The 19640-nt window shown below is 39.3% G+C and overlaps 1 protein-coding gene across 4 annotated transcripts in view; it reads right to left on the reverse strand.

Moving 5' to 3' along the window:
* Positions 1–244: 244 nt before the first annotated feature.
* The window catches only part of Ppp1cb (protein phosphatase 1 catalytic subunit beta), a 31779-nt gene continuing 12383 nt past the window's right edge, over positions 245–19640 (reverse strand). For 2 of the 4 annotated variants that reach the window (XM_087552333.1, NM_013065.2), the window contains 7 exon segments: positions 14641–14772; positions 12257–12487; positions 10090–10194; positions 8131–8202; positions 7422–7573; positions 5657–5791; positions 245–2029 (listed from right to left, as the gene is read on the reverse strand). In XM_087552333.1, coding sequence (XP_087408459.1) covers positions 1925–2029; positions 5657–5791; positions 7422–7573; positions 8131–8202; positions 10090–10194; positions 12257–12487; positions 14641–14772 — 932 coding nt within the window. In that variant the 3' untranslated portion in view covers positions 245–1924. 4 annotated transcript variants of the gene reach the window in all.

Raw genomic sequence — 19640 nt, forward strand, 5'->3', positions numbered from 1 at the left:
TTAACTAATATTGAAACTAAAGCTTGTTTTCTTGAGCTACCTTAAGTATTGATTACTCAGAGATAACATCTAAAATCCTACTAGCAATTGTTTGATTTATACTCCAGTATGAAAGTTATTAAATCACATTAATAAAACCATGTGTGACCTAATGGAACATGGCTACCGCTCAGGAACACTTTCAGTCTATGTCAATTTGTGCTTGCATGTCTCACTGTAAAACAAAAACAACACAGACTTCGTATCAATTAGACAACTTTTACTAAATGAGAAAACTACATTTAAAATGTGCTTTAAACAAAATTGAATTAGAAAAAAAGACATATGCATTTTAAAGAACTTTTGCACTGTGCTGAAAATCAAATGTTTCTTGCAGTAATATAATGTGCCAATCCATAAAATGTTAACAGAGTTCTCAATTTAACATTTTCAAAGACAATATAAGGTTTCACATCTATGGTAACACATAAGAAGGGCATTATATAAACATTATGTCCATCCCCATGAAGCTTACAAATTTGACAATGTTCAATAAGACTTTAGAATAACATCCAATAAGTGTCACATCCAAAGAATCACAAATCTGTGTGTTCTTAATTCCACCTCCTAAAGTCTTTGTTGACTTTGCTATTCCTTGACATTTGTTAATGCTAACCCTTAAAAAAGAGAGAACAGGGAAAGAAATGCTGCAATAAACTCTTGATCATGTGCAGAAATTATTGCTACTATACTTCACTACAAAGCATGTCTATACACATCATGACCTTTGATTATGAAAACGCAGAGTAAAAATCTTTAGTGACATAGCCTTACAGTCAAAAACAACATTCACATGGCAATTATTAGACAGTGAAGCACCCAATACTCAGAGCTGACAATGTCCCACTGACCAGTGTTCATTTAAATACATCCTTCACATAGAGAGGGAAAGAAGAGCCAGCTTTCCAAGGCTTGTCAAAAAGGATTCTCATGTTCTGTGGATCTAAAAACAAACAAACAAACAACAACAAAAACCCCAAAAAACAAAACCAATGCAGGTGAGGATAATACCAGAAAGTTAAGCATGCCAAAAGGTGTTTCGTGCGAATTAAAACCTAAAGCCAAGGTACCACATAATCACATTACCAACTAGTTTTGGATAGTACTATATGAGCCTTATCTTAAATGAAATGCTACTGCACAATAGAGCATCAATAAATTAAAGGTTAGAGTGCACAAATCCAAATCAGTGGCAATTTGTAAAAAGCGAAATAGTCATTATCAGCTGCAAAGTTTGCCCAGTCAAACTGTTTGATTAAAATCATTGGATCAAATAGTTTGTATATTTTTAAAACCTATCGGCCTCTAAAGTTCCTTTTTATTATGAGGCGTAAGTTTTCTTAGTAAGATCCAACAGTTCCTTAAGTAGATAAGTGAAGGAAAAGAATAGTTGGTGAATGTCTTTAAAGCTCTTCCCATTTTCACTTTTTAAAATGGTTAGGGAAAAATAGGAAAAGTAGATGCCATTATTCTAGCAAAAACAAACAAAACAAAACAAGCCCAAAATAAAGAAACAACCAAGCAACACTAAAGCCACATTACACAGATGGATCTTCATGCTCTCATCTGGGTAACTAACGCAGCTAGTTTAACTGGGATGCTTTCAACTTTAAAAACTGTGATATGAGAAGATAGAACTTTAATGGATACTTTTGAATTTGGATTTAACTTTGTTGAATATTATAACAGAGTATACTTATTACAATACAGTGTAGCACATCTTTCTATTAGAAAAAAATTTAAGATCCTTTACCCGTCTCCTTAAGTTAAAGGTGTGACATCATAAAGGGTGTCGAATGGCTGGATGGTTTTACAGTGCACACTTATATATTATGAAGTATGTCCTTAACAAATCTGATGGTTTCTCTTTCCGGAATTCCTGTCTTCACCTTTTCTTCGGTGGATTAGCTGTTCGAGGCGGAGTGACAGGACGTCCAGAATTCAGCCCACCATACTGGTACTTAGCTTTCTTTTCAGATGGTTTCAATATCTTGAAATAAATAATTTATTAACAATATTATTCTTCCAATAAATACCATCAATCGTCCGGTGAGAATACAGAAAGTAACAGCTCAGCAACGCTGCACAAACATCCCTTAGATTCCAGTGTTAGTTTGGCAGAGCAGCTCCCTGAGTGCTCAACAGGAAGTACCTAGGATTGGTCTCCAGCTCTGCCCTCCCCAAGGAAGAACACTTAACATTCACTTTAGAGTTCAGAAACACAAGCTTAGATACAGCCTCCGTAACCGCTGAGCCCTTAAAGCTACATTAAAATCTTCCGTACTAGTTTACCTTATTAGAGAGGAAAAAATACTGGTCTAAGTCAAAAACCCTGGGTTCTCATCTTAATTTTGACCTCGCCCTGGTTTTCTGAGATACACTGTTGTAGTCAGGCCAATCTCACCACTTGAGTACTGAGACTACAGGCATAAGCCTGTACCTTTCATATACAGGTAGGTCTTTAAGTTTTTTATGGTATTTTCCATAGGATAACCACCCCACGGTTTCTCTGTGTAGCTCTGGCTGTCCTAAAACTCTGTAAACCAGGCTAAGCTTCAAACTCAAGAGATCTGTCTGCCTCTGCTCCCCACTGCTGGCATCAAAGGCATGCACCACCACGGCTCACTCCATACCTTCAAGTTTAAAGTGTACATGTTTTTAGTATGTTTATACTTACTTAGCATGTTATATATTTACTACAATGTCTGATTTTAGTAGTCTCTGTCCAAGCCCCAAAACTCTTCATTGTTAGCAATCAATCGCCCACCCTATGTCTTTACAGACTTGCCTATTCTGCATTATTTCATGTAACTTATGCTAATTACTAGCATCACTAATATTGTTAGCAAGTAACTCGATCTGTGTGAATAGGTTCTTCCACTTAAGATTTCAAAACTCTCCCATGCTGTGCTGTCTGTCAGGGTCTGCAGCCACTTTTATTGCTTTTATTGTTCTCTTGTATGGAAAGACAGGATAGCGCATACTACTTATCCATTCTTCAGCTGGGCTCTGGGGTTGCCTCCACTTTTAGCTATTATAAACAACGTTATATAGGATTTTATGTGTACCTATTTGTGCTCAATCATCTAATAACGCAATGTTTACCCTTTTAATTAACTGCCAAACTGTGTTTCAAGGCAGCTGTAGTAATCTGCATTTCTATCAGTTTAAACTGTTCCATTGTGCCCTTGCAACATTTTGTTTCCTTTTTTAATAAAAAAAAAAAGACTTTATTATATGTGTACATATACTACTCTATTTATTATGTGTACACTGTAGCTGTCTTGAGACACACCAGAAGGGGCATTAGATCCCATTACAGATGGTTGTGAGCCACCACGTGGTTGCTGGGAATTGAACTCAGGACCTCTGAAGAGCAGTTAGTGCTTTTTACCGCTGAGCCATCTCTCCAACCCAACATTTTGTTTCTTAAAGACAGGGTCTCATTATGTCATCTGGTTGGCCTCAAACTTGCTATGTAGTCCTGGTTAGCCTTGAACTCAAAGATACTGCCTGTTTCCCGAGTAACGGGATTGAAGATGTATGCAACCACAGCATGCTTAAACACTGGTCACTTTTCATTACACTCATAGTGGGCACAAATAAAAATAAAAAGGATGGAAAAATTTATGTCATTTTTAAAAAAAAATCATTTAACTTTATGTGCATTAGTATTTTGCCTACATTTATGTCTATGTGAGGGTGTTGAATCCCTGGGAGCCAGAGCTACACTTGTTAGCTGCCATGCAGGTGTTGGGAATTGAACACAGCTCTGCTGGAAGAGCAGCTGGTGGTTTTAGCTGCTAAGCCATCTCTCTAGCCCCTATATAGTACTTCTTAAAACTACTCTACATACTAAGGTGTCGCAGTAAAAGAAATAAATACATTAATCAGACTCCTTTATGACAATTACTGAAGGACAAGAGTTGGTTAGAACCCTTAATATATAATGAAGAAACCAACCGTTTGACATTCAGCTATAGTTGACGGATGTAGTTTAACACAGGGGAAAGAGCCATAGAAACCTTGCTGACAGGTGTACACACTAGTGATCTGCAACCAATTATTCAGCTGTTGGACTGAACTGTATTAGAGTGAAATTATTCAGAAAAAGAAGTTTCTGGATTGAATGTGTTTAGACATTTCTGGCCTTCTCTAAGCATCAGGAATTTTTTGGTTTTGGTGGGGTTTTTGTTGTTGTTGTTTTTCCCCCTCAGGGTTTCTCTATATAACCCTGACAGTCCTGGAGCTCACTTTGTAGACCCCGCTGACCTTGAACTCATAGAGATCTACCTGCCTCTGCCTCCCAAGTGCTGGGATTAAGATGCATTACCACCACCAGGTCAACAACATGATTCTAATTTAAACAGCATATACACTGTCCCAAGCATTGTCAACAATTTAGAGATCATTTAAACTGTACAGAAAGGAAGAATATGTAAGGGAATATATAAATACTGTGCCATTTTATACGTGGAATGTGTGCATCCTCAGATGTTGGTATTGAGAGTTATGAATGCAATCCCAACATGTAAAGTCAAACTCATCAAGTCACCTTTGCTGCAGTGAGCTTTCTCAGCCACAAGCAGCACAACAAAGCATCGAGAGCGAGTCCTCTGAAATGCGCATTTAAGTGTACTTAAGATGACTGGAAATTCCCCTTCTCAGGTAAATACTCTTATTTTCATCTCTTTCTTCCCCAATGCCTATCTCATACACTAATCTTGCTAAAGAAAACAAAAACCTAGTTTATCCACTGTATTTATTCTTTTCTGTGTAGGAGGATACCTTCAGTGTCTGAGAGATAGGCCAGCCAATCTTCCTCAGCTGCTTCGATGAACCTGAAGTCTATTTACGGATTACGGTGGCTAGCCAGCAAACCCCTGGTCTCCTCCTGTCTCCTCCTCCTCCTCAACCTGGCGTTACAGGCGCATGCCACTGCTCCATGAGTACTGCAATCCAGACTAAGGTTTGACTCCCTGAGCCACTTCCCCAGTTTACTATTCACATTCCTTTAGTAATTAGACACTATTCAGTATATAACAGAAGGATTAACAGTTTAAACAGTTGAAACAAGAATGATTCATCCTAAAGTGTTCTGAAACTCTATTCAGTTACACAAACCCAAAGCTACAAAGTCCATAACCAAAAAAGAAAGTTCTAATGGCGTCTGGATGGGAATTACATTTTTCTGGGTTTCCCCCACCCCTGAGTGGGTAGAGTGGGGGTTCCCTCCATTGCTGTATTGAACCAAAGGTCTTATATGTGATAAGAAAATATTTTACCATTGAACTATCTCTAGCCCTGAATGGTACTAAATTATGAATTAAACTCATTTTCAACACACTCTGCCCAAAGACAGATTATTTAAGAAGAAAAATTGCTCTTAATAATGGTATCAATGGATGTCTAAATTGTTAGAAAACAAGCCAAGCAGGGCAATATGATCATCATCCTGATATTCACGAGGGAGAGGCAGGAAGACTGCAAGTGCAAGTGCAAGTGCAAGGTCAGCCCAGGCTATATTGGGAGATCCTGTCTCAAAGGTAAGAGAGGGGGGAGGGGAAGGGGAAGAGGGGAAGGGAAGACAGAGTTACATTTGTACTTCATGTCTTACCTGGAATGAACACATCAAAGTTTCATCCACACTCATCATACCACCAGCATTGTCAAACTCGCCGCAGTAATTTGGGGCAGAAAATAAAGTTACCAATTGTCGTTTAGCAAAAAATTCATATCCATCTTCTACCACCTATCAAAAGAAATAACAAAAACGCTTATTAGTGGGTCATTTGAACCACATGTACTAATGCAGGTTACTGAAGCAAAGGCCAGACCACAACAAAGCCTCTCTGTATCTGGTGCTGAGACCCTGATCTTATTCCCAAATGTGGTAAGAAAAAAATGGATCTTCCATTTGTACACCCTCCCACCTACATACACACATGCAACTTTTTTAACCTACAAAACCAGGGGCTGGGGATTTAGCTCAGTGGTAGAGCGCTTGCCTAGGAAGCGCAAGGCCCTGGGTTCAGTCCCCAGCTCCGAAAAAAAGAACCAAAAAAAAAAAAAAAAGTTAACCTACAAAACCAAACCAACAAAGAAAAGAGGCCAACAGAGCTGAAGACACAGCTCGGAGGTTAGGAGCACGTGTTGCTCTTTCAGGACTTGAATTCGGTTCTCAGACACCCACATGGTGGCCCACAGCCATCTGAAACTCTAGGTCAGGGAATCTGACGTGCTCAACTGACTGACCTCTGTAGGCATTAGGTCCTCACATACATGCACTTACACATAGAAAATAAAATACACACTTTAAAAATAAAATTAAGAGGACAAAAATATTTTCAGTCAATGTATTATAAACTAATTATGGTTTAAGGATCATGAACACTTTTGAGAACAGTGGACACTCTTTTTACAGTGCCAATGTGTTTTTAAAAAATAAAATAACTATATTATAAACTAGTTTATAATTGCATTCCATAACTGTCTCAGACAAATTATCACATCCCTGTTTCTTTTTGTCAAAAAGCAATTCTGACACATCTGGGTGCATCAGAGTATTACCACATTACGAAGAGGCCGCACAGAGAACAGACCACCCCTGGAAACTTCAGTAAAGCACCGTTAGGGCTGCAGTTAGCTCACTGTACTATAGAATGTTCTCTTTTGAAACAATCATGCAGAGCGAGCTGGCTTAGCTAACACTGCCTGCCTGGTCACTGACTTGTGGGATCTGGAGTCTGGCCTCCTCGTCTACTCTATTCCCATATAAATCTTAGTACCTTTTAAGTGTGTAATCAATTATCTTATGTGTGGATGGGTGTTTGCTGCGAGTGTGTGTGCACTGCTTGTATGCCTGGTGCTGTTGGGGGCTAGAAGGTGTCTGACCTCCTGGGACTGGAGTTTCATACGTTTTGAACTGGCGCAGGGTGCTGAGAATCAAACCCAGGTCCTCTGGAAGAAAAGCCAGTGCTATTAAATCACTGAGTCAACTCTCCAGCCCCTTCCCTGACTACCTTGCGTAGGCGTCAGTTCATCTGTTTGAATGCTTGGTCCTCGGAAGGTGAAACTGTTGGAGTATTAGATATCCCTGGGGATTTTGAGGGTTTAAAGCCCAAGCCACGGTCAGTTCTCTCTCTGCCTCAAGATGGAAGGTCTCAGCTCCAGCTCCAGAGCTGTGCCTACCCCACTGCCACCTCCCTCCAAGCCACAGTTGACAGCCAAGGACTCTAGCCCTCTGAATCTGTGAGTTCAAAATTAAATTCTTTCTAAGACGCCTTGGTCAAGTGTTACAGTAACTGAAAGGCATCAAGGTAAACTATCTACCTACCAATCAGTGAAAATGTGTGAAATTAACAATAAAATATACTGTATACCTGATGGGCTCGACAAATCAAGTCCAAATCATGACGATTCAGAAATTTACTGACTACATCAGCTCCAAAAGTAAAAGAAACACCACGATCATTTTCTCCCCAGCCTTGTACATCCTTATCTGGGTCGGACCACAGTAAATCACAAAGCAAACCTTTAGAAAACAGAAAAAAAAAAAAATGACACAGAAGAAAGCACAGAACACAGCACACATTTACAGCACATTTCTCCTGCCTTCTTATACCTTGATGATCATCACTGGTCCCTAAACCATTCTTTTATTAAAAGCAGCCACACAAGTACAACCTCTCCTGGCTTCCTAGGGTAGTACCTTCTGATTTCTACATACAGGAAACATGTGAGCACACTCAAGTATAATACGTGGAAGCCTTGTTTATTTAATTCCTGGCTATCATTCCCCACACAGCCGGCTTGTCCGTTTCTTACACTACACTACACTGAGCACCAGCCTAGTGTGCTACTGTACTTATTTACCATGAAGCCATGGACACATTAATGCCTTTAAATAATTTAGACTGGCAAGGCTACTACTTTCCTTTAATTTTTTTCTTTCAAGATTGTTCTGATCACTTTGTTAACTGTTTTTAGGGATGATACTAGGTTTCTGAATGACTTTCACTAAATATAATTAGGTTCAAGCACATTGACATTTTACATAAAGCAATTAATTAAACTTCTGCATATGCAAACCTGTATCAGGTACGTCAGTGGGTCTCATAATTCTCCGAATCTGTTCCATAGACTGTAGGTCTGGTGACAGTCCTAAACATAAACAGAGAAAGACTTGATATCTAGCAGAATATTATACTTATGTTATCTTTTCTGTTTTTCTACCAAGGGATTAATTCATTATCCTTCAAGAGACTCCAAGGAAAAACTCTACTCTTTTCTTTCAGTTGCCCTCATCCTTCCTGAGAAGGCTTAGCTGCACCTTTCCTACTGCTTTTGTGCCTTCATGACCACCAAACCTCCAAGTATTCTTACTGTCAAGTTAAAGCCCCTCTCTTGGTCCCCTAGGAACCTCTCCCCACGCCCACCTCAGCATGCTCATTATTTGCACAAATGTGCACTAAACCACTAATCAGAAAGATAAACAAAAAAAAGCACAAGAATCTATTTTTAAAGTAGAACATAATTGTAAGGTATTGTTTCTCTAGCAGGCAGCTCAAGTACCACAAGGAATGAACTAACTACATACACTCCAAACTGCCATAGCCAATGCCCAAGAGCTATCGTTCCTTCAAGGTTTAGTATCTAAGGGGAACAACATTATTTCAACTAAGAGAGAGTGAATCATGCTGTCAGAATAAACTGTTCACATCTCAGGCCTCGCCACCCATCCTTTCAGCATTACTATGTATGGTACCAAGAAACAAATTTTCCTGTATTTCATTAAATTTCTTCCCTATATGAAAACCTAATAGTTATTAAGTTGTTCCACAGTGTGTGCGAGTGTGTGCACATGTGTGTGGTGAGACAGATTCTCACTGTGAAACCCTGGCTGGCATGGCCCTTGGTACATAGACCAGGACGGCCTTGAACTCAGAAATACACCTGCCTGTGTCCTGGGTGCTGAGAGTAAAGGTATATTTGCTTTGTCTCTACCTTGCTCTAAGGATGACCTCACTGGCCTGACGATCACTGATTAAGGACTGAATTTAGGTCACAGGGCTTTACCATAATCTTTCCTAACTTTTGAAAAACTTTTCATGCATGTATGTGTGCATGCCCACAACATCATAGGAAAGTTTATTACATATTCTCCGGTGAACTCTCATGTATATGAACTTACAAAAAACCTTCATCTGAAGTAGACCAAATTGTTTATGATGACTACACTTCATAAACAAAGTCCCCCAGTCATAGTCATAGCCATTGACACTCCTCAAGAGCATAAATCAGAAACGGAGTTCCTTGTGAGAGACACTGAAACACACTGGGTGCTAAGGTGGAAAGCTTAACCTTTTTGGCCTGAATTCTAATCTCTATATTCTAATGCCCTCACTTCCTAGCATGTTGACGTAGTGCACAAAACTTAGAAGTCCTATGAATTATGTTGTTTAGAGTTTGATAAAGGGTATTTAATGCAGACCGAAATGTAATTAGCCTCTCATTTTTTCCCCCACCCAGAGCTGGGGACCGAACCCAGGGCCTTGTGCTTGCTAGGCAAGCGCTATACCACTGAGCTAAATCCCCAACCCCTAGCCTCTCATTTTGAATGATGGCTTTGTGCCTTTTACTAAAATCTGAGGCATGAGCTAGAGTCTAGCACCACAGGAAATGATCTGACCAGCTGGTTAAGCCTAGACTGAGGCAAAGTGAAAATACTCCATACACCACATAGTTATCTTCTTTCTTTTCCTTTTCTATTTTGAGATAGAATCTATGGCCCAGGATGGCCTTGAGATCCTTTTGCCTCAGCCTCTGAATCCTGGGATTAGTGTGTATGGACCACTCTTACATTAACACCTTTATATGAGGAATTCTTTATAAGGACCAGTGCTGGATTTATTATCTTGAGACGGGTAGGGCTCCTAAGCAATCTGGAGTGTGCTATGGCTAGCTGGCTTCTAATGGCTGTACACCTCAGTCACACTCAGCTTCCCCAGCACTGTGCTACAGTTCTAAAGAGCAAACTTATTACTCTACCTCCATGACAGCAGAAGATTTTCTCATCAACAATAGCAGCTATAGGCAGACAATTAAAACAATCAGTGAATGTCTTCCACAATTTAATATTAAATCTTCGTTTGCCTATAAAAAAAGGAAAACAGAGAATTAACGAATCAATAATTGTTCTCATTAGTTAACTGAAAGCCAGAATATGATACTTGAATTTTCTTCTCTGTGCTTGATTACTTAACCCTGTTTTCTGTAAGCAATAAGCTATGTTAGTTTCATGCACTGAGATGTAGCTCATGTCTGAGTACTTGTCAGCATTCAGGTTGTACCACACATAATTTATTTTTGCTTATATAGTTCTAAAAGAATAAAACATTCAACATCTTCTGTAGAGTTGCCAAAGACTTCAAAGACTGTACTATTCTATGAAACACATTCATCAAACAACTTTATCTTATAAAAATCACTATAGTACAATATTTCTGAAATCATCTATAAAATATTAGCTAATCTCTCCCCATTCAGTACATTTCCTAGCCAAGTAAGTAGACACAGGTGAAATGGTACCTCTGGAGTTGGTCCATGTTAACTTAATGCACTGAGTAACGACGTATAAACCTACTGCCAGCAAAGGAACACTTCCAAGTGCCTAAGTGGTACTCACTTTAGAGCAAATTACACCTTGCCACTACAGCAAGAGAAAAGCACAAGGCTATAATTTTCCCATAGCCCAGTTACAACAAAGACAGCTTCCACTAAAAGTTACCTGATTTTCCTGATTTGGCATTAAGTTCAACTACCAAGCCAAAGAAAGGATGAAAGTCACAACTATTAATTTCCTGTTTCATGTCCAAGCTTACCTTTTAATGAGTAAGTATAATTTATAGACTTTGTTTACAAGCAGTTTTCCCACACATTGTTCCAGGTGATGTCCTTTCTACCCATAAGGGCATTCATGCCTCACTTAATCGTCTAAGAACATACCAATACACCTCATAGAACGATAGATTTCACTCTGATGCACTTCAACTTACTTCCTCTGCACGTCTGACTTAATTAACAAAAATGTAATATAAAATTCTAATACAGATTATAATGATTACTATTATAACATAAATTCTGGATGTCTTTTTAGTAACTTGCCTTGAATATTTCTACATTCCAATGTTACAAGTGACTAGCATATACAACACATTCACAAACATGTTATATCAGCACAGGAACTGAGCTATGAGCTTGATGAAGACTACCATATTTAAGAAAGAAAAAAAAAAACAGGAAAAAGTAGATTCCAATGGATAATTTAGCAATCAGAAATAAATTTAATCAGAAAACTACTAGAAATGGCTCAACTGTAAGTGACCAAATACACCTACTACCATATTTAATTTAACTGAAAAAAACAAATCCAAATGCAGGGTAATGACAATGGGAAGAATCAGACTCATTAAAAACAAGAACACTGTATAACAACGGACTCAGTAGCCTCTCTAGGTATATAAATAGATTAAAAGAAATAATGACAATTAGCATTATGTATGTATGTATGTATGTATGTATGTATGTATGTATGTGCACCTGCTTGCCTCTGTGTATTAACCATATGCATGAAGTGATGTCCAGGCCATAAAGAGATTGGGATCCCCTGAACTGGAGGGAGCTAAAGGCAGCTGTAAGTCTCCTGATGCAGGTGCTGGGAACCAAGCCCAGGGGGTCCTAACTGCTGAGCCATTTCTCTACACTTCCAACTTTTAGGTACAAGGAGAGGACCAATTACAAGCTGTCCTCTGATCTCCAAATGTGTGTCATGATGCACAAGCACACACACACACACACACACACACACACACACACACACACACACACACAGCACCCCTTATCAAACAGCAGAAAAAAAGACCACTGTCTGTAGTGACCTGTGTTTGTTTCACTTGGATATTTTACCAGATAACTAACTAAAAGAGGACTTCCTTCAGCCAACTAAGCTGCAGCCAGCCTGAAACATGACCAAGGAGATCCCAAGAGAGCAATTCAATGTGTTTCCTAGCTTTTGGCTCTCTTTCTGGGTCTTTGTCTGAGAGCCTATTTAAAAAAAAAAAAAAAAAAAAATCCAGTTTCCCTAAATCAAAGAACTTCCTCTGAACTGTATAAGCACATGAAACTCCTCTCCAGTGTTTCAAATCCCACCACTTACACTCATCATAGAATCCATAAATGCGGTTGATGCTAGCACACTCATGGTTTCCTCGTAGAAGAAAGAAGTTCTCTGGGTATTTGATTTTGTAAGCCAATAGCAAACAGATGGTTTCCAAAGACTGCTTTCCTCTGTCCACATAATCTCCTAAGAAAAGATAGTTGGCTTCTGGTGGAAAACCTCCATATTCAAATAATCTCAGTAAGTCTGTATACTGTCCATGAATATCTCCTAAAAGCAAAAGAAGTCAGGTTAGAAAAATTGACTGTAATTTTATGCAGCTTCTATGACTTAGAACCTGAAGATCTAGCAAAGCTGTGTTTGACTCCCTACCCTATAGAGACTGGGATGATAAACTAATACTGTTGTACTCCACACAAATTTCAGGCAATTTCTTATGAAATAATAGATAACTGGCACAGTGACTCTGATTAGCTGTTAGCTAAACTCAGGTTATACTTGTTGTACCTTCTATTACCTCAAATTATTGCTATATTAAGTGACACTGAAGGGGTACTAGTATGAAATCCGGACGATCACTGACTTGGTGTTACACTGCAGCTCTACTGACTCTCTCCAGGCTAGTGAGATGTGCTCCAATCCTTGGGAGACGCTGAGTGGCAGCAGCAGTAGCTGTAGCTCCCCACCACACAAGTGTTCATGACTGTAAACTACTGGTGGTTCACAGTGTGACCTGTCAAGTGATAATGTTCAGCATTGGTGTTCTAAATGTATTCTTCTGCTTATTATATTTTCAACTTGCTGTTATTACTTTAGAAGATACTGAACATTTCTACAAAGTTTCAAACTACTGCTTTTGCCTTAAGGGTGATACTTTACGCTGACTAATCAACATGTACTTTGCTACTATGCATTTGATGGATGCTGTACAAGGCACCACAGGATTTGATAAACCTCACAGAGAAAGAGAATCAAAGAACAAAAGATGTAAACTAAATCTGTAGTACCCTAATCTAACCACAATGAATAGCCCCTGGAACGAGGCCCTCCAAGTTGGCACAAGTGCAACCACTTGGGTAATTCTCAGTCTGGACTCAAGGGAGCCCTTCCACAAGCAGTCCCTGTCCAAGGAGAACATGGTCACCCATTCTCCTGAGATTCAACCTACATAATGCTAACCTTACTGCACTCCCCTATGATTTCCCCAAACCCTGTTACCTCACCCAGACCTGCTTCTCTGACTACCCTAGAAGCTGAGCTTAGGAGATACTCATAGCCTCCACTACCCTGCAACCACAGCTGGGGGACAATATGAAGCTCTGAGTGTTGATAGAATGAGTCCCTTCCAATCTTGTTCCTAACAACAGACCAGCAACCTCCAGGGAGGGACAAGGTCCTCCTCCAAACCAGGTGCCAGGGCCCCAAGGCCCCAGGCCCCAGGGCCTTTGCCCTCACAGTATGATTCTAAGCTCAATGGAACCCTGGTAGGGAAAGGGCAGCAGCCTGGGGAAGGATAGTAAACACATTAGCAAACAAACACTTCTGAGCAGTTTAAAGAAAATACCCCAAACATCTTCAAGTTACCTGGGCTCAAGGTAGAAACAAGCTTAGAAACAAGCATTTTTGCATTTGGCAAAAGCTATCCTAAGTGCATAGAAGTATCTTCAGAAACACTGTAACCATTACAAAGAATACCTGCATTACCAAAGGAAAAACCAGCATGCTGTAGTATTTACACAACTTCCTGTTATATATGAACCATAGAAAAATGTTGCTTTTAATTTATTAATTTCTCTTTAATAGACTTAAAAGAACAAATCCAGATTGTAAGTAGTATCTTGAAAATCACAAGCTAGATGACCATAGAAACCATAGAAACTGTTTGTCCAGACAGTTTCTCTGTGTAGTCCTTGCTATCCTAGAACTCCATCTGTAGTCCAGGCTGTCCTTACTTAGAGCTCTGCCTGCCTCTGCCTCTGGAGCACTGGGATTGCAGGCGTGGCCACCACTGCCTGGCCCTATTAACTGCTCTTTCTAAGCAGCATTCTAGCATGCAATTTCCTCACACCCTTAAAGGCACTAAAGAGCAATCTCTGGCACTTCCTGTTTATAATCTGGCGAGTTTGGGATGTGCTTTAAACTACACTCCACTGATTTTAGCAATCTCCTAGGATCTGCTCATGTCTCTTAACACTCTTCTCCTTATCTCCTGGGCCACTTTATACTCTACAAATAGCAACCTTTGACCTTCTGTAATGTACCAAATACTTCTGTTGCTTCTAACCTGTCATTATTATGAATTCCAATGGATTCTAATTTAATAAACCTATCAAATTTAGACATTTTCTCTAATTCACCCTCAATATACATATAAGAGAAAATGTGCTTTAGAAAACTCATTTTTAACTTTACCCATTACATACCACAAATCTTCAGTGGCGCTTCCAATTCCAAAAGAATAGGCTGGCTAAGAAAGATTTCACGAGACTTGATACACAGTCCTCGGACTTCTGCTTCAGTCATCTGCACAATTTTTCCCGGACGACATCCTCGTACTGATAAAACAATGAGGAAGTTCACCAGTTTTGCAAAATTATCCATAAAATAAAGATGCTTAAAAAGAGCTACATCTGTATTTTGAAGACAAACAAACAAACAAACAAACAAAAACCCAAAACCCAAACCAAAAACCACACATGGACTGGGTTGTATGGCTAACAGTGAGTTTATTTTGTGAACTGTGGTATTTAATTCCCAGTGTTGCTGGTTTCCGAGGATACTCCTCAAATCTTCACCAAGTAAATGTTCATTGTTCTCCAGTGGCCAGCGTGAGCCAGTAGACCAAGATACTTAATGAACTTCAAGGCTAGCATCTCTGAAGGCCTAGCCTCCCATTAAATCAAGCCTTATACCTAGCAAGAAGCAGAGCAGCATCATTAGGGAGCCAGTAGCCATGAAGAAAAGGGGGTGGGTGAGGTGACCCAGCTTCAAACAGTTCTGTCAAGTATCAGCAGCACCAAGGCTTACCAACAACACTTCTAGTTGCTGATTAAAATAAACACTAAAACATGCCACCCCTGCTCCCTCCTCCCCTTCTCTTCCCTCTTGCTAATAACTGCTATGATTCCTTTGTCAGATTCAAACAGGCTTAAAAAGTCAGGCTGGGCAGTGGTGGCAAACACCCTTAATCCCACCACTCAGGAGACAGAGGCAGGTGGATCTCTAGTCTATGAGTTTGAGGCCAGCCTGGTCTACAGAATGAACTCCAAAAGTATACAGAAAACCCTGTCTCAAAACCAAAGTCAAATCAGTCACTCATACATTAAAATTGTATATTCTGTGGCTATTTTAACTTCAAAATAGCAAGAAAGAGATAGAAGGATGCAACATTGTACATACATTGAAACTTAACGGCAACTATAATTAAGACGAGTGTGGGTTACTTAAAATGTATGTTGGCAAATATACCGCTAATAAGACTATCTTAAAAGCATAAGGACCTAATTTAAATCCCCAGAACCCATGTTAAAAAGCAGGGTGAAGTAATCCCAGCACCAGGAAGGCAGAACTAGGAAGTAGACCCCTGGGGCTCTCCCTGGCCAGCCAGCCCAACTTGCTTGGAAAAAATCCAAGTTTTTAACACTGTAATCTGAGCATTCATGTAAAGCTGTGTTGGGTTTATATTTTTAAAAGAGTAGTTTTGCGGATTCCTTTGAATTCAAGGGTGAATTCCAGGCCAGTGAGAGACTGTCTCAAAAGACAAAATTAAAGTGGAGGTAAGTAAGGAATGATACCAAGAGGCTGTTTCCTGTCCTCACACATGCATACACATGTCCTTGATTATGTTCAAGCAAGAAAGGACAGATGGACAGACAGACAGACAGACAGACAGACAGACAGACAGACAGGCGCACGCACACGCACACAAACACTCACTCTCTTGTTTGCTGAAGACAAGATCTAATATAGACTGGGCTGAATCTGAACTCACTAAGTAACAGGGGATGGCCTTGAACTCCTGATGCTCTTACTTCTACTCTCCAAGAGCTGGGATTACAGGCATCTACCACTACACCTGGTTTTGGCATTTGGATTTTGTTTGCTTGTATTTATTTATTTTACTGCTTCACTGTATAGCTCTGGCTGACCTTAAGCTCAGAGATCCACTTGCCTCTGTCTCCCAAGTGCTAGGACTTAAGGTCACCATAGCTGGTTTGGCATTAGTTTTAAATTAGAAAAACTTTTTTAGTTTAAGTGAGAAAAGTATGCCCCATGAAAGATTAAAGATCTCTGGCCAAGTAAATGCAGAACTAAAAATGATTGTTCAGAAGTCATCAATTCAGCAAGCACTTGGAAGCCCACTGTGTATTAGCTGTTAAAGATAGCAGCAATGGCGCCAACAGAAGCACTTTTGGTTCTCACAAAAGCATTTAAAGTTGGCAGAATGGCATATGCCTGAGATGAAAGGACTCTAAATTCAAAGTCAGCCTGAACAACATGAGACCCTAAAAAACATCAATGAGGCTCACAATTTATATTTTATACTTTGTGAACAAAATTAATTGAAAGTTAATGGCAATTATAATGAAGTCAGAAGATGAGTGTGGGTCGTTTAAAATGTCAGGTGTAAGTGGACATCCTTTTCTGTTCTCTATAAATTAAATGTGTTCATTTATTATTACAGGCTCATCTGTGAGTTGAGCAGAACACAGAAAAGGGCACTGGACCGTCTGCATTAACACCCTATTCCCAGGCTCCATCACTGAACATGGAGTTAAGCTGATAGCCATCTTCCACAGGATGGGGGTTAAGGCGCAGGCCGCTACCCCTGGCTTTTAACACTGGTGCTGGGAGTTCTCTTCATTCATGTTTGGTCAAAGAACTCTCACCTGCAGAGCCATTACCCCAGCTATAGGTTTAATTTTTAAACCTGCAAATAATTCTATGACTTTTATTAACATATTTACAAAGTTTAAAATGGATTAACTTAGTCATGGTAATCTACAAAACTAAAAATTTTATCAAACAAAACCAATTTGCAATGATGGTAGCTGAAGTTGTATTTCTAACCAACAGCTTCTCAGGATTAATAATTTTTCTCCTCACCTAGTAGCACATAAAGGTGCATTTCCGACTGAAGCAGATCTTAGGGACGGATGAAATCTAGCACAAACTAAAGGTTCCAAGGGCCTTTAGCAAGCGATCAAATCTCAAAACTGAATTGGCCAAATGTTAGAAAACCAAGGTAGTACTCAGAACAACTCAGTTCTTTCAGTTCAGAATGATGCCCTGAAGACCTCCCAGGTATAAGAGCACGTTACATTTCCCAGTCGTCTTGGAGGGGTAGAGGTGGCATAAAATTGAGAAATCAGCTGTTCCTGTTACATGAGCAACTAGACCAGCCCACAGACTCACAGGACTCCCGTGTCTGACTTACAGGTCCAGATGTAAGGTCATATCACATTATAAAGGTACAGTCAAGTCTGCAAATGTCATTAGGCTCAGACACTATTATTTATCATCTGTCGTTTGGCCCTTCTGGTATCCCAGAAAGTCCAAGTTATCTCACTGTACAATAAAATATTTGATAATTTAGGATCATAACACCCAGATTTCACAGAACTGTAGGAAACAAAAAGCAACAGGAACAATTCAGAACCTGTCACAACCAGTACTTTACCCACTTTATATATAAAATTTCCTGGTAAAATCCTTCAGTCTGAACAAGGCCATGCTAAATAAGACCCCAATATAGCAAACATCTACTATACTATCACTAAACAAAAGCATAACTAGTGTACAGAAATAACTAAGCCTGAATGCATACTCTATGAATGGTTAATCACCACACACCAATTAAGCCACTCCTTAGCTCAGGAGAGAGATGCTGCTCCCTGTAGCCAGTCATTCCTTTGTGCCCAAAATAACAATGTCCAAGATCACTATTCCTTCACTTCAGGGTAATCTGACCTGTTTTTTTGTTCATAATCTTTTCTCTGACACAGGCTACTCAGGTAGCTGTGCAGTCCCGTGGTGCTCCACTGAGGGACTCTTACTACTTCGGTGCCACCATCATGTTATCAATAACTTCAAGTACATTTCTCTTGAACATGTCTTAGCAAAGTCACAGAGAAGGCTGACTTACTTAAGAGATGCCAGCACAGTTTTACATTGTATCAATTTATAATCGAGCCATCATGCTACTCTGTAACCTTGCCAACGCTAGCTAGTATCCGTATTTTAAATTTTAATGGCTTTGCTGGATATATAGCAGCTTTCGATGAAACATTAATGCGCATTTCCCCCATGACTAAGGTTTTCAGTGCCTTTTCCTATAGTCATGTAAATGTTCTGTTTGCTTCTTATTTACAACCTGATGGACCTTTTCCCTTCGCTTAATACTGTTTCAATGAAAAGTTCTTTAATGAACACAAATTTTAAAACAATTTAATCTTGTCTTCACTTCTTAGTGCTTTTTGCATCTTACCAAAAAACCACTACCCTCTCTAAGAACATTATTTTTTGACATTTGGTTAAGTAACTTAAGTTGGTATATTGTTCGAAATAAGATTTGCCCGCATATATGTCCGTGCCAGTGGAAGATACAAGATGATGCTAGATCCCAGAAATTAGAGCTACAGACAGTTGTAAGCCATCACATGGGTACTTAGGGCCTCTGGAAGAGCAGCAAGAGTCCTTAATTGCTGAGCCATCTCTTCAGCCCAGAGTTCATTCTTACCCAAGCACAAAACTAACTGATTTATAGCATTTGTTACAGAAGATCCTTTCCCCTTAGACAGCATTGGCAGCTTTGTAAAAACAAAAACCATTCTCTTAGTACTATCTCTTTTTTATATCGTCACGCTACCATAGTTTTTTGTAAAGTCTCAATATGGGATTAGGAACATTTTGATTCTGAACTTTTAATGTTCTTGGAGTAATCTGGATATTTATGTTTTCCAAACTCTTTAAATTGGCTTGTGTTTATGTTTGACCCCAATTTTGTGGGACTCGTGGGGTTTATGGGAAATGAACTGAGAAGTCTGGTAGAACTGATGTCTTAATTTTACGTCTTCCAACACATGACTTTTCCTTGCCTTTTATTTGCCATTCATTCTTTTATTTCACTTCTTGTGTGTGCATCGTGTATGTGCTTTTACTTGCAGGCTATGTTACTAGCTCTGGTTATTTTCCTCAACAATGTCTATTTTCCCTTTGTAGTATTTACTGTGCCAGTCTTGTGTATTTTTCATCAAGCTAACTTTGAGAAAACATTTGGGAAATGTTTTATTTTCCCACTATATGATATCACTGGAATATATATATCCCAATATATGGAATCAATTTTGTATGCTGACTTTGTGTATTATTATAAATTGACAGTTTCTTTGAATTTTTAAGGCCAATCACTTGTTATAAAGTT

The sequence above is a fragment of the Rattus norvegicus genome, chromosome 6 (assembly GCF_021556685.1).
Source record: "Rattus norvegicus strain SHRSP/BbbUtx chromosome 6, alternate assembly SHRSP_T2T, whole genome shotgun sequence".
In the NCBI taxonomy this organism is placed as follows: Eukaryota; Metazoa; Chordata; class Mammalia; order Rodentia; family Muridae; genus Rattus; species Rattus norvegicus.